This window comes from Platichthys flesus, chromosome 17 (genome assembly GCF_949316205.1).
Source record: "Platichthys flesus chromosome 17, fPlaFle2.1, whole genome shotgun sequence".
Lineage (NCBI taxonomy): Eukaryota > Metazoa > Chordata > Actinopteri > Pleuronectiformes > Pleuronectidae > Platichthys > Platichthys flesus.
The window spans coordinates 3,815,325-3,830,365 of record NC_084961.1 but is presented as its reverse complement, the minus strand read 5'-3'; the positions used below and the strand labels follow the sequence as shown (position 1 = coordinate 3,830,365).

Below are 15,041 nucleotides of genomic sequence, written 5' to 3'. Positions count from 1 at the left end.
GATATTTTCTACACTAGTCATTATTAACTGAATATCTTTTTATTTCCATATCCTACTATTTCTCTGTTTGTCTCTATGTCCCAGCTGTGAATCAAAGACAAATGTCAACAACATTATCCAATAGTAGATGAGCGGTATTTCCACCGCTCATCTTAAATGCAGCCCTCCCTCCTTCAAACTCTCCCTCGAACACACACTCTCACTCCACTGTTGCTGCACAAACCCTGATACAAACCAGTTGTGCTGTCATTGCCTTGTTTGTTTCCACACTTGTGATCCCATTAACCTCGATTCTTTGCTGCTCCATTAAAACAATGTGCCGTATGATGAGAGGCCGTAACTGCTCATGATAGAAGTTTGCCTCATTTTAAAATGTGAAGTCCCTTCGATGATGGTGATTTATGTAGGAGAATAAACATCCAACCTGTTTGTCCATGAGGCCACTGATCTGTGACCTCCGCTCCACGTCCACGTTTACCTCCACCTCTCCAAAGACCAGTTCACTCCTCAGGCTTAATACCACTCAGCCTCTTACAGCTGTTATGTAATAATCTCCCCTTAGCTTAGATTTACCGAGACAGTCAACGTCTAGTCTGTGATCAACTGGGTTAAATGGACCCGGGCGTGCACAACTCCCTGACCTACCTCCCCTGGTGGGTGGAAATCAATACAGTTTGATCTCATCTTACAGCAACAGTGAAGTTTCTGAGACCCCCAAAACAAAGATGTCAGGTCCCTTGCTGGGTGTAGCACAGAGAGTTTAAGAGTATTTCCTGCAGGTACAGCTGCTTTCACACATCTCACACATGTGCAGTAAATACCAGGCCTCACACCAGGAGCCAGGAAACATCTGCACACATGTTTGAGCCCCATGCATCACACGTGTCTGCAGATCAGACTCTTCTTCTCCTCCTCTGCAGGGACCCGGTGGTGTTTACAGGAGGGAAACGGCCTCTCGCAGATAAACCCTGATAGAAAAAGTTTCCTCTCTTGTTTATCTTCTTCATTCTCTCTCTCCTTTCCTCTCTCTCTCTCACGCTCCTTATATGGGAAAGGAATGGCAGCGGGGGGCGGGGACGCGGCGCGGGGACTGCCGGGTAAACCTCCCTTGCACATCCCGGAAGAAAGAGGCGAGGCTCTCGGTCAGTCTGCTCCGCGGATTCACGGCGACACAACGGACCCCCACTAAAAAAAGAAATCACTGCTCCTACACTGTTTGCAGGTGAGCGCCATGATTGTGAGGATGGTGATGATGATGATGATGTTACAACTTCCGGCGGCTTTTTATTCGGCGTTAAAAAGCCAGAAAACGACGCTTTTTTTTGTATCTTTTCCGGGTTTTTACTGTAATAATCGGTGTGATGCTAACACCGCCCGGTTAGCCTGGTGCTAATACACGTTAGCTGCACCAGTCATAAACCTGCACATGTGTATTAATATTAATGTTAAATGTCGTAAACCTTCCGCCTTTTTAAACTTCTTCTTTCTGCGAGGAATGTGTCAACTTCTCGTTTCTGTCTCCTGCTGCACTCCGCCGCTACGTTAGCTTAACACAGGGAGGGGTGTGTGTGTCTGTGTCTGTGTGTGTGTGTGTCTGTGTCTGTGTGTGTGTGTGTGTGAGACACAAGAGCAATCCAGGAAATGCCGAAACACAGAGCAACAACACGAAGGAGGAGGACACACAAACACACACAACTGCAGTTTAGTCGCATGTCTTTCATCACGATGACAAAACATAACCGGTTTATCTTGTGTTTAATTTTTAGCTAGCTCACGTTTCTTTTTTTTGGTGTGTGTGTGTCCGCGATGGTGTCATAACACAATTGGTTCACCAGGACAATTTGTCTCCTTGTCTACACCACGTCAACTTTAGCTTTAGCTTCCACTAGCTTAACATTAGGTTTTTAAATTTATTATATCAGCTATGCTAGGCTAGTAGTAAACAGTGTTGGACAGATTTATCCTGGTTAGCTCGCTAGCTAACATTAGCCGCAGGTCTGCCCGAAACCCCAGTGATCTCATTAACATCAGCGGCTTGAACTTGATTCGTCTGAAGGCTCGAGCCCAGCGACCTGCCGCAGCCTGTGTGTGACTCTGCGTCAAGGGGACAGACAATGTGTGTGTTTGGTTTGGTTCAATGCAAAGGCTACACACAGACACACACACACTGAGCTGGACTCTGACTTGCAGGCAAGAGATGCACGAGCAGGCCTAACCCACTTCCCTGGCCCTGCACCACGCTGCTGCTGCTGGTGATTAATATGCAGGACATCTCTGCAGTGTGTCCACAGAAGTAGGTCTGTTATATTCTGGAGAAAGACCAGCGAGGGATGCAAACCGGAGCGAGGATATGCAATGCATGAAATATGCATGTTTCCAGTAACATGCATGTGGCTCCAACAGATTTAAGTGCTTAAATCTAAGGAAAATATAATGGCAGGCTGGATTTCCTGTCTCAACTCGGGTTGGTATCTGCCCTCGGGTCTCTGGAAAGTTTATTCTTCCTCCTCGACGTTGCAGTTTCCTCTGTGATCAGCACTTTTCTCCCTTTTACTTTAGCAAATTATCTCCAACATTGAAAGATATATACAGCAAGATGTTTACCTCTCCGGGATCATTCACAGGGCATTTTAAAAAAGCCACTGTCACATTGAGAGGTTTTCCTTTTTTGGTGTCTTTTACTTCCACAAGCACCTTATTTAGGCGGACACTCCCTTCCTGGTTTGCTGTTGAGTCACCGCTCAGCTGAGACCAGGAAGTCAACCAGTGGATCTGTTGAAGTCTGCAGACGGAGCTGCTGCTTGCAACATTTAGGCATTTAGGTCACGGTTGGTGCGGTTCTGGTTCCTGCTCTGATCACATTTAGCTCCCAAGAGTTGTGAAGAAGGAACGGTACTCGATGTACTGTAAGAATGTTGCTTCATCTCACAGAGTCTTCGCTGTAACGCTTTTGTCTTTTGCAGTCGCAGGAGAAAAGTCATCACGCATCCTGCAGTAGTTTCAGTTAACACTTCCTGGTTTTACTCATATGGTTATGCTGAGACTCAGTAATGTTGATGTTATCTCCTTTAACGGCGTCACGGCTGACTTATGACCTACCTCACCCTGCTGTCAACAACAACAGGATTTAAATATGGACCTCAGGCCAAGTTACAGGCATTTACTAGCGTAATGCTAACTAGGCCACTTATCCAACCTGCCCTAAATCTAAATCAATGGGTGAATTTCCTCATGATTTTAAGTTTGCTTTGAAATTAATTGATGTGTTGTTCAATAGTCTGGAATCAAGAGACTTTTCAATCATAGAAAACAGAGAAAAGCAGCAAATCTGCACACCTGAGAAGCTGGAACCTGGAAATGATTGAAAAATGGCAATAATTGTCAATATCTGCAACTACAACTTTATCTCTGTTCATTTCCCACCAATTCATGCAACATACACTCGTGTCCCTCCATCTTTATATCCTGGAGACTGTAGCTTCAGCTTCCACAACCAAAAGCCTTAAGCTCCACATCACTAGATTCATACAGATTCAGATCAGTGCCTCTGTGGGGAAAGTGAGACGGCAGCTACGGTGGGTTAGTCGTGGACTCATTATTGAGAGTGGTATGTTCATGGTCTAAAGGTGTAAGCACCTGAGGGGGGGGGGGGGGGGGCTCTCTGCCTCACAGATGAATCAAGTGTCGGCTCATGTTACAGTCGTCTTTTGTAATACTAGCCTCTCTCATTAGGGTGTGTGTGTCTGTGAGTACGTTCTGTGTAAGACGAGGCTCGACCTGGATTGAAGTTAGTTAATCATCTACTTGAATGAGTAAGTCTGGAGTATCATGTTGTCACACGTTAGTTATTGTTTTATACTGTTACCAGACTTCTTTAATCTTTAATGCTTTTTTAGATCATATTTTGGCATTTGTGATTTTTGTGCCCCAGTTCAGAGTCAGGAAAGGGGGGTAAAAGTGAGGAAGAGGTCATTAAAGGGATTTGAACCAGGGCTGCATTGTACCCATTAAAAAATACTGGTGCACCCTAAAGCTTTAATGTTCTTGCTCTGTTCCTGCGTCCTATCTTTGGCCTGATTGCTCCTGAATGTGTTTGCTTGTGGAACAAATGTTGGGATAACTGGGCAGGTCTCCACTCCTCCCAGTCCGCAGTAACATGTAATGATCCACATACCTTGATGCTCAGCAAGTCCCAACCTGCTCATCTGCAACAGCTTCTTCTTTCTGTTTTTCTACGTAACAGCTGTTAAGGTGGAACTCTGTGACTCTCTCTGGTAAAAGATACCTTAAATGCAGATTATCCAATGATGTTAATTGCTAGTTTCACGAAGGACCATTATTTTTTGAAATGGCAACCAAAGAGTGCAGCACATATTCTTTCACTTTGATCTGGAAAAGCCAATAATTGCATAAGGAATGAATAGAGTGAGTGAAGACACAGAATATAACGTCTGATGACTGATGGCTGCACGAGTAATTTCCAGCCTCGTGGGATTTAATCAACCAACTGCAAATGTGTCCAGGCTTCAGAGCACAGTTGTTATTATCGTGTCCAAGTAGCTAATTGTTAATTGCAGTCTTCATCTTGTGTCCCAGGAGTAATTCACTCCCCCAATTAGAAGGCTGGCACAGAAAGACTCACTGTGCCTCAATGGTTAAAAACAGCTGATCAAGACAAACACAACCACCAGCACACAAGAGTTAATACCTAGACAAATCTTTTGTGGATCACACATCTTTTCTTTTTTCTCTATACAGCCCAGCAATGTACATTAAGTCTGCATCTGAGCAATGCTGCCTAAAGCAGAACTAAAATGGTCTCCATGTTGTGTCTTCCTGTTCTCACCGGACTCCCTCCTCTTCTCCACCTGACAGGTATGGCAGAGTTGGCAGGTCTGGTGCAGCGGCTGGAGGTGGCGGTGGGTCGCCTGGAGGGACTGTCGGGTGCTGGAGAGGCTCCAGCTGGAGGTAATCATCATGATGCGTTGATCAGATATTAGTAAGGAAGGGTGAATGAAAGTGTTGCATGCAGATGTTGAAAGTGTGTGTAGAAAACAACTTCTCCTTAATCAAACAAAGAAGAAATCTCCCAACAAGCTTGGATTGTGACTTCCTGTCTGTCGGAGGAGTAGCATCTCCTCTTCAGAGATATAAAGAGAGGATCCTCCCTCGTGAAGCAGATGAATCGAGTCACTTCTGTGGCTGCACATGAAACATTGGGTTTCGATGGAAGCCTTCATCGCTGTTGACAATAAAACATCTGAGGACGTTGTGATGCTCTTTTAACTGAGGCCACCTGCTGCTTTGGCAGACTGGCTTTTAAAACCCTTTTTAATTAGTTTTTTTTACTTTACAGCTGTATCTGTGTACGTCGATGCCTTTGACGAGATCATCAATGGTCCTGTGGCCCAGTACTTCTCCCTCAGCCAGAAGATAGGGGGCGATGTTCTGAAACACGTATGTCCTACTTTTGAATGCATCACAACTGAATAAAGTTGGTTGACATTTGATGTTTATCAAACTATCTCCCTCTGCCCACGTCTGCGCTGGTTTTCTACATATTGTAAGGATCCTTATTTTTTCGTAAAACTTTGCTGTGTGCGACTTTTTGAATTCCCTCTCTTGTCCCTCCAGGCAGAAATGTTGAAGCAGGCGTTCACCAGTCAGAAACAACTCCTCGTCATGGCCTCGTCCTCCCAGAAGCCGTCTGATGTGAGTTACACACACTTTCAATCTGAATTAAAAAAAAAAAAATCAACTCAAACTTAGCTTTTATTCAAACTTATTCTCTTCTGTCTCTTTTCCTCTTCAGTCAGGTTTGACCAGCCTCCTGCAGCCCGTGTCCAAAGCGATCCAGCAGGTGCAGGAGTTCCGTGAGAAGAACCGCACCTCGCCGCTCTTCAACCACCTCTCTGCCGTCAGCGAGAGCGCGCCCGCCCTCGGGTGGATCGCCATGGTGAGACGGGAGTGGAATAGCTAGTGTGTGTGTGTGTGTGTGTGTAAATTAGTGTATAATGGCAGGAAACAAGCCCCTCTTTGATTCTGTCATCGCTGTCTGGTGAGCGACGGCTTCTTGGCCGACCCGTGGACACCGGCCACAGAGCTGCACTGTTACAGTCCGGATGATGAACTCTGTCTGTCGCCTTTTGTTTTTTGATCCTTATGAATAATTTATCAGCTTTTCAAACTCTCATAATAGTTTCATTATTTGTCCTGTAGCTCAAACATTTCATTTGCAAACGTGTAACCTGAATTTAACATGTTTGTTTATTTCCTTTCTTGCTACGAGTTAAATAGAAACTGACTGATGCTAGTCTTCAAGTTATGGAGCTTCTATGGAGTTTGCACCACAGATGATTAGCTTAGCTTAGCGTAACACTTGAAGCTGAGGCAAACAACAAGCTCAAATCATCTTTTCATCTGTTTTTCATGTTTTCACCTTTTGGAATCACGTCAGGCGGTTTCCCGCTACTTGCAGGCTTTATATCGGTTTCCTTTCTTTCTCCCAGGCTCCTAAACCAGGCCCCTACGTTAAAGATATGCAGGAGGCCGCCATGTTCTACACCAACCGCGTGCTCAAAGACTTCAAGGAGAAGTAAGTAACGCATCGGTCTGCAGCTGTTATTCTGTCCACAATGTGGTTTTATTTATGTGGTGTCATTTTGTCTCTGAATCCGGAACATTCAAATTCAGCCGAGCAGTTTGTAAAACATGTTGTCCTCTCGTTCCTCTCTGCTGAGTCAGCACTGTCTGATGCAGAATACGCTGAAGTGGTGAACTTCCTGTATTTAGGCCTGAGAGGACAGCTTTTGTGTTGTATGAGCAGATTTGAGTTCCTTGCTCAAGAATTGAATGATCCTCAGACGTCCCTGCTTCCTTCCTCCGCAGGGACAAGACACACGTGGAGTGGGTGAAGGTCTACCTCTCCATCTGGACTGAGCTGCAGAACTACATCAAGAAGCACCACACCACAGGACTGACCTGGAGCAGGACTGTGAGTCCTCAGAGAATTTACAATATCCAAGTTTATAAATAAGAAAAATAATTAAAGGAAATTATCATGTTGGTGTTTTTATTCCCACTTATTACTCAGTAAGAAACATTTCACTTTTCTGTTCCCCTCAGGGTGCTGTAGCTTCAGCCGGTGCAGCTCCTCCCAGGGCTCCTGCTGGTGGATGTCCTCCCCCTCCTCCCCCTGGACCACCACCTCCTCCCATGGACCTCAGCGGATCCTCTGGCGGCGGCGGCGATTGTGCGGCTGAAGACCGTAACGCTTTGTTTAAATCCATATGCAAGGGAGCCGACATTACCAGTGGTAGGTGGCCAAAATAGTCTAAAAGCAGATTAGGTATAAGTAAAGTTTTTTAATTGTGATTCGATTCCCTCCCTCCTCAACCTCTCCAGGCCTGAAGCATGTGGGTGACGACCAGAAGACCCACAAGAATCCTGGCCTGAGGGGTCAGGCTCCCGTGCGTGCCGGACCCAAACCCTTCGCTTCTAACCCCCGACCTGCTGCTGCTCCCGCCCCCTCCCGCACTCTGCCCCCCGTGATGGAGCTGGAGGGGAAGAAGTGGAAAGTGGTAAGTTGTTGGTGCACGACCCTTCTAGAGAGCAAGCAGGAGCTGAGTTCATCCTTAAGTTCCATGTGAAAGGGAAACGATGGAACAACTGGACCCGTGGGTCTTGTTTTTGTGACTGTTAGCTTGAGTCATTTGTTTATGCAACAGATTGAGCACTGCCAAAATGACTCACTGAGCCTAGTACTATGATGCTAATTTATATTTAGCAACTTCAGTGTCAAGTCCCGTTTGAAACTATTTCAAACTCTCTGTCTTTGTGCTTTTCCTTGCCTGCCTCCTGTAGGAGAACCACGAGGGAGTGGAGGGCCTGGTGATCAGCGACACTGAGCTCAAACAAGTGGTTTATGCTTATAAGTGCAACAAGAGCACCCTGCACGTCAAGGGCAAAATCAACTCCATCACTTTAGGTAAGAAGAGGAAACCACCTGTCAACACGTCAAGGTGGTTTAAGAGGAAGACTTGTTCTTATGCATTTTTGTTTTTCTCCATTAGACAACTGTAAGAAGATGGGCCTGGTGTTTGACAACGTGGTCGGCATCGTGGAGATCATCAACTGCAGAGACGTCAAGGTCCAGGTGTGTTCACGCTGCAGCGCTGTTTCATTCCGTGATGTCGCCCCAGTGGTTTCCTGCTGCTTCACGTTCACTTCCTGTCGTGTTCCCAGGTCATCGGTAAGGTGCCGACCATCTCCATCAACAAGACGGACGGTTGCCACATCTACCTGAGCCTAGAATCCCTGGAGTGTGAGATCATCAGCGCCAAGAGCTCCGAGATGAACATCCTGGTGCCCGACAAAGACGGAGAGTTTGTGAGTATCAGCATTGGGGAACAATGGGATTCTGCATCATGCTTTGCACCAATTTACAGGGTTCCTACGGTCATGAAAAACCTGGAATAGTCATGGAATTTTAAAATGTGTTTTTCTAACCCTAACCCTTACCGTATACTGTATGCCTTGGAATTCTCATTGTTAGTTTAAATGTCACTTTTTCACTTATACACCGAGATTTCACAAAATGTTCGGTCATGGAAATTTGGTTTAAATTTATTGAAAGGTCATGCGCCATGTTAAAGAAAAATTAAAAAAAAATTATTCCTGTATCCACACGTTTATTGGGATCTGATCCAAACTGTGTTCTTCAACTCAATTTCCTGGAAATCAGCTCTGTAGTTTGTGTGTAATTCTGCTAACCGACAAACGGATGAAATTAAAAACACAACCTCTTTGGTGGAGGTAATAAAGTCACTTACATTAAACTTGAATTGAATTTGATAGTTGAAATTTGATATGAATTATGGCTTTAAACTTAAACCTCTCTGTCTCTCCTCCACAGACGGAGCTTCCTGTTCCCGAGCAGTTCAAGACTGTCTGGGACGGCAAGAAGCTCGTTACCACAGCCACTGAGATCGCTGGATAGACGGGGGGGCAGCATATGAAATTACCCCCCCCCCCCCCCCCCCCCCCCCCTTCCTTGACATCATCCCCACACCATCATATTTTTTTGCAAACTCCCACCTGACTGATCGACCTCCCCACCAGCTAACTCTCACTGTAGACTGAGATTCGGACCTCATGCGTGTACATCTCCCGTCCCTTCTTCCCCTAACAGCCAATCACAGCTGAAGCTCTACCCTCCACAAGCCAATGAGGAGCGCTTGCTTTACCCTGGAGCAAATCCTCCAGCCAATCAGCAGGGAGCAGCTTGTCATTCAAATTGGGTTTCCCCCCCTGTGATCCAGGGAGCACTTTTCAAAAAAACGAATAATGCCAATAGCTGGATGCTCTTTTATTTTATTCATTTTTCTATATATCTGGATTAAATGTAACTTGTAGAATAGCCGACATAGGAACAGTGATTCCTCTGCAACGAAAGCACCGCAGCCAATCAGGCGCCACCATCATGATGCTTCATTCAGGGGTTCTCTTTCTTTTTTGTGCAATTCACTGAAGCTCTTGTCAAACAGAAGCCCGGTTCCATAGGATAAAGACGGCTTCTTTATCACCGCCACTGATGTTGACTGTACGATCATGAACATTAAAAGCAGATGATATAAATGTATATTTAATAAAAACAAACAACTCAAAGCACATAATTAGACATAAAAACAAGTAGTCTGTGAAACCACTGTCTATTTCACACCGTCTTACTCTTCACCTAGATGATGTTGTGCAATTTAAAATTCCACTTTCCCTTGAACCCACACATAGAACATTCCCAGGTGTTAAAAACATTCCATGTAAAGAGGCAGATGTAGGAACAAGAAGTTGTGGTTACGAGTAAAGAGATGTTGCTGCCGAGCGGAGGAGAAAGAAAATGACACGTTTTTAAAGAGACTGAAAGAAAGAATTGATTTGTTATTGAACGCTTCACCTCCACTTCAGTGGAAATATCTGCTGTGATCGTGTGTGTGTGTAAATATCCCTCAATATCTCCCCCCCCCACCCCCTTCCTCCTCGTTCTCTTCACTGATTTCTTTTTTTTTGTTTATTTTTAAACATCGTCTCTTTTTCTTTTTACCTCTTTATCATTTTGGGTCCAAAATCAAAAGTCTGCTCATTAGTTCTGGAGACGTCATTAAAAAAATGTTGCAATAAAAATCCACTGTGTTTTGGTCTCGTTCTTTATTGGAAGTACAGATGCATCATGTGATATTATGAACATGTTAAAAGAAGATTTTAATAAAATAAAAACAACCTCCACCTTCAGACAGTTTGATCTCACGGTGGAAATAAGGATTCAGAGTCTGATGTTAGAGTTACAGCATCGATTAGCTTCTAAAAGTTAAACAAAACGACAACATGCTTTGAGTGATCAGTGCAAAATAAAGAAACCATCCCTGGTCTGGCTCCTGAGCTTCTTAACTCTTAACTTGCATTAAATTACAGTCTGACAGTATTTTTTACTTCAACTGGAGTCGATCAGTATTTAAAGTTGATGTTTTCAGTGCAGGTAAGGCAGCAGGTTTTCGGTGAACCATTCTCTGGTGAACTGGAGGTGGTCGCCCTTGGATGCCAGAAAAACCAGCTTCCCGGCCTTGTCCATCGCTGCCAGCCCCAAACGATCCTGAATGTGGAGACACAGACTTCAAACCTCACAAAGGGTTTTATAGGCTCAGACTTTACTGCCTGAAAAACAAAGCTTGTGGTCGATGTTGGAGGAATAGTTTTTAATCTTCACAGACGAGTTTTACCTCCGTGTAGAGAACGCTCTCCTGTAGAGTCTCCATCTCTTTGGCCTGGCCGGTCTTCAGGAAACCAAACCACTGAGGAGAGTCGGGAAAATTACAACAAGTTAAGAGTGAATATAATCATCTTGTTGATGTAAACTGAGGAAGTTGATGCTGTAGAATATAAATAAAAACAACGGGGACATTTGCCGTGTTACAGCAGCAGAAGAAGGGACAGTGAAAGACTAAATGAGAGGCAGAAAGTTAATTTTAAAACAGCAGTGCACACAGTGTAAACAGGACAGCACCGTGTGTTACCTCAGTGTCAACAGGATCCACCACAGTGTCCTGCAGGAACTTCACCAGGACCAACTTGTCCAGCAGCTGAAGGTTCTTCTTGTACGTTTCGTTTACAACCTTTAGAGCAGGAAGAAGTTAAATCATATCGTATGAATGAAAGTAGAAGCCACTGATCTCAGGTCTGATGTGGTTCTGTAGAGACTTCTCTCCACACACTCACCCTCTCCTGATTGATGTCGGCCAGGAACAGGCTGTGCTTCTTGTACAGGTCGTCATTCAGCGGGTCGTGCCAGTACTGCGCCTGCACTAGGCTGATAACCACAGACACAACCTCCAGTCAGTGCAACACAACAGTTGAACGGCGAACAACAACCAGAGTCTGAGAGCGACGGCGACTTACTGCTTCTGGACCAGGTCGCGGTACGCTCCTCCGTTCAGGGCTTTGCGGATCCAGTCACAGATATGAGAGCTCTCTCCGGGACACCTGGGCAGCCCGTACACGCCTGAGGATCAACACACGTGTGCAGGGTTTACGTCACGATTGTGTGATATATCATATTCCAGCTGTATTTTTAAAAGTGGGACGAGCTATAAAGAAAGGCCTCGTCTGGAGAGACATAATCACGCAGAGACAATTTAGATTTTAACATTTACAGTTGAAGAATGCTGAGCTAATCTACTGAGGATAAAAATCTAAATTATCTCAGGGGTAACAATGAAGCTCGTGGTTCATCAACACACTTCTGATTTAATCAAAGACACAGGGAAGAGGCCGATTGATTTAATGTTGGGCTGATAGCATCGGCCTCTAAAAGTGGTGTAGACGAGATTAAGTGGAAATGATCTACAGTTACCAACGTTCATGGTCATTAATATATATATATATATATATATATAAGTATACTAAAAAAATATAATGATCGATGTTACCAAGATCAGTTCACTGTTGTTTTTTCATGAGATTTGTTAACATTACAGATTATTAATAGATAAAGAAATTGCTTAATATAGATCAACAGCAATAGATTCTAGAGTTTATAGCGTGATGCCAACATTACATGAAGTATTTTACATTTATTTCAATAAATCAGTACAAGTGGACTTTACCTTGATGCTGACCTCCGACAGAGATCAGGGTTTTCATTGGTGGAGACGGGCAGCGCTGAGCCACGGCCCTCCTGTGAAGAGAAGAACCAGGAGGAGGAATCAGCTTCCTCGTTCTTAGAAGAACAAGAGATCTACACCAACACAGGATCTGTCAGTCATTAGAAAGCAGGAGGTACATACAGAAATTGCGCCCCCTGGGAGAAGCCCATGGCGTTGTATCCTCCCTTCAGCTCGGGGTTCTGAGCGAGCTGACTGCACGCCATGGACACCTGCTTGTTCACGTCCATGAAGAACCCATTTTCTGTGTCCTGCGGGAGGAGACACACGGAAAGTTCAGAGCGAGACGGACGAATCAGAAAGAGAAAGACGAGCTGCGTCCACACGGGGAGAAACGGTCGAGGTGCCGCGAGGGATCAAAGCGAAAAGGAAGTTTGCAATGAATATTAACACAAAAAAATCACAAAAAGTTGTAAAGGAGCCGGTTTCTGATGTAACTTGAGCCACTGGCTCTGTAAAAAAAAATCACAGAATAGGAAGTGTGACATGTTCACAAGTGCGACATTCATATACGACAACGTGTCATGCTTCTATATGCATTGTGTGTTTGTGCAGGAAGCAAAGGTGGATTTTATGTACGTTTACAGAAATTAAATTAAGTCTCAGTGCAACATCAGATATTTCTTAAGATAAGAAGGTTCAATTATGGACTTTTTAACTAGAGTAAGACTGGAAATTAATATTATATGACTACTTTATCCTTTCAAACTCAAGATACTCGACCACAGAGAAGTTTTCTTCCTCAGTGGCTCGGTAGTAAATGTACTTTACAGTGTAACGGTACCTCTACGACGTTTTTCCCGATCATCAGTGAGATCACGTAAATGCCAGGGATGTCCTCCTCGACCATCTTCTTTATCGATCCCATGCTCAGAGGGTTACAGCAGCTGTCACCTGGTGAACACACGTTTATTCACTTTATTCAACAACTGAACTCAACTCATCTCACTTTAATTCTCCATTTTAACATCTTAACACACAAACACACACAATTCAGTTATTTTAAGTTTGATTGAAACTTGAGCCTCTGTTGGATATCGACAGTTTTAAATCTTAAAATAAATCACTTATGACTTAAACATCTTGAGAATCAGCACTTTCATATAATATAATAGTACAATCATATATTCGTAAAGCACATAGAGCAAGTACTAAAAGATGTATATATATGTGTATATGTACACAGTATTTGTGTTCTTTCTGTTTATGATGACATGCAGTACGCTCACCCATCCCATGCCAGATCACCAGTGGAACGGTCCCATTGTTGGAGACATGAACTGGGCCGGCAGCAACCAGCAGCACTGGACCGGCCAGGAGGAAACACAGAAGAGCTGCCGCCATCTTGGTCCCTGAGACAGGAAGTCAAGAGACAGACTGAGTTCCTCCAGCACGTGGAAGAGAACAAAACAAACCAGTAAGCCTTGGGTTAAAGATGGACTGGGATGTGTCCTCCCTGAGAGTTGGTGTGAAACCTGGATCACAGCTAGTTTCAGGAAAAGGCAAAAAGCTAAAATCAAAGTAAAGTTAGCAGGAAAATGTCACAGTACTTCAAGAGTATTGAGACGGAGGTACCATGACATATTTATACGTTACATGAAAACTTGAAGTACTTCTTTATGCAGTTATTTTCCACCAGTACACAGACATGTATTGTTTCCTGCAATTTGAGTTGGAAAATACAGAACCAGTGATTTTGTAACTGACTCCAACCATTGAGCAGAACAGAAACTAGGGCGTGTGTATTTCCTGGTATCTTTACAGATCAAGAGGAATGCAATGATCCCAGGAATTACCCTGTGCCCAACTTGTTTCCAACGAGAATCACAAGGAAGAGTTCAGCTCTTAACCCAAAATAACCGATGAATAAACACGTTTTATTAATAAGCGGTTTCATATTAGACTCATATTCAAACATACATTTAAGTGAAGTTAACAGTTTTTACTATAACGAGCCTATTTAATGTTTAAAAACGTTTTAATGTACAATCATTACTCACCGTTTAAGATCACTTCCTTGTTTGTCCGACTGCCTGTCACATGACAAGTTTATGATTCAGACCGAACAGCCAATCAGATTGGAGGAGGCTGTGTTGCCAGGTTTGACGTTTTTCCCGCTCAATTCCGGCTAAAAGTTAAAGTTTGTGGCAGTTTGGGAAATTTTCTTTATTATCAGGATGGTTTATAGAAAAGATATGAAACATCAGGGTTTTACACAGAGGTTACACTATCTCAAGCTATACTGGAGGCTCAGGGAGTGATAAAAACAACAAGGGGCTGATTAATGTAGGAAATCCCTCAATCAAGGCCTGAATGCCTCATCAAAAATGATATTAAACTTAAATCTGTTTGTTATTCCTCTTTTTTGTTATTGTCTAAAACTTCAGAATCTGTTTCTTTATCTGCTCATGTGACAAAAACCTTCTGTTTGCACTTTAAAGTTAAACTATCTCATGACATTAAATAAAACAACTCTGAAACGCTTTATTTACTTTGGACAACCGATGAAAACTTAACATGTGCCCCAGAATCTCCATATTCAAGGCCTTCAGTAAAGTTGTTCAGAAGCACATTCCTCAGTTTCTTTCATATCTGTAAGTTGTGTATTTCTATAATTGTGTTTAATTGCAGTACAATAAGAAGGTGCAATGTGTTTCTTTCATCCTTTGTGTTTCTCGGTCCTCTGGGCTGGAGAAATCTTCCTGTTCGATGTCGTGGCAAGATTTACATCAACACACTCCTTAGGACATGCAGCTCTAATGTGGTATGATCGATGTCGTCATTATGTCTCCTGCATTTACAGCGAGAAAGCATTAAACTCAACAAGTG

The 15,041-nt window shown here is 43.7% G+C and overlaps 2 protein-coding genes across 4 annotated transcripts; one reads left to right on the top strand and one right to left on the bottom strand.

The window, feature by feature from the left end:
* The first annotated feature begins 1,109 nt into the window (after positions 1–1,109).
* Positions 1,110–10,179, top strand: cap1 (CAP, adenylate cyclase-associated protein 1 (yeast)). The gene is made up of 13 exons (XM_062409477.1): positions 1,110–1,222; positions 4,876–4,968; positions 5,357–5,457; positions 5,635–5,712; positions 5,813–5,956; positions 6,510–6,595; positions 6,889–6,994; positions 7,126–7,315; positions 7,405–7,580; positions 7,864–7,987; positions 8,073–8,155; positions 8,245–8,388; positions 8,915–10,179. Exons 2-13 carry the CDS (start codon positions 4,878–4,880, stop codon positions 8,996–8,998), a joined length of 1,407 nt encoding a protein of 468 aa, XP_062265461.1. The 5' UTR covers positions 1,110–1,222; positions 4,876–4,877; the 3' UTR covers positions 8,999–10,179.
* A 5-nt stretch (positions 10,180–10,184) lies between these two features.
* On the bottom strand, positions 10,185–14,364 carry ppt1 (palmitoyl-protein thioesterase 1 (ceroid-lipofuscinosis, neuronal 1, infantile)). Of its 3 annotated transcripts, none has more exons than XM_062409478.1 (10): positions 14,213–14,364; positions 13,442–13,564; positions 12,997–13,106; positions 12,336–12,463; positions 12,156–12,226; positions 11,449–11,551; positions 11,269–11,359; positions 11,067–11,165; positions 10,773–10,844; positions 10,185–10,645 (listed from the first exon to the last, which is right to left on the bottom strand). In XM_062409478.1, exons 2-10 carry the CDS (start codon positions 13,554–13,556, stop codon positions 10,523–10,525), a joined length of 912 nt encoding a protein of 303 aa, XP_062265462.1. In that variant the 5' UTR covers positions 13,557–13,564; positions 14,213–14,364; the 3' UTR covers positions 10,185–10,522. The 3 variants fall into 3 exon arrangements, with proteins under 3 accessions (XP_062265462.1, XP_062265464.1, XP_062265463.1); XM_062409480.1 differs by lacking the exon at positions 14,213–14,364 and adding an exon at positions 13,826–13,848; XM_062409479.1 differs by lacking the exon at positions 14,213–14,364 and adding an exon at positions 13,809–13,846.
* Positions 14,365–15,041: the final 677 nt, after the last annotated feature.

Coding starts and splice junctions, on each gene's coding strand:
- cap1 (XM_062409477.1), top strand. CDS start 4,878: ATGGCAGAGTTGGCAGGTCTGGTGCAGCGGCTGGAGGTGGCGGTGGGT. Junction 5,713..5,812: donor CCTCCCAGAAGCCGTCTGAT/GTGAGTTACACA, acceptor TTTCCTCTTCAG/TCAGGTTTGACCAGCCTCCT. Junction 7,316..7,404: donor GGGAGCCGACATTACCAGTG/GTAGGTGGCCAA, acceptor CAACCTCTCCAG/GCCTGAAGCATGTGGGTGAC.
- ppt1 (XM_062409478.1), bottom strand. CDS start 13,556: ATGGCGGCAGCTCTTCTGTGTTTCCTCCTGGCCGGTCCAGTGCTGCTG. Junction 13,107..13,441: donor GGTGATCTGGCATGGGATGG/GTGAGCGTACTG, acceptor TGTGTTCACCAG/GTGACAGCTGCTGTAACCCT. Junction 10,845..11,066: donor TGGATCCTGTTGACACTGAG/GTAACACACGGT, acceptor GACTCTCCTCAG/TGGTTTGGTTTCCTGAAGAC.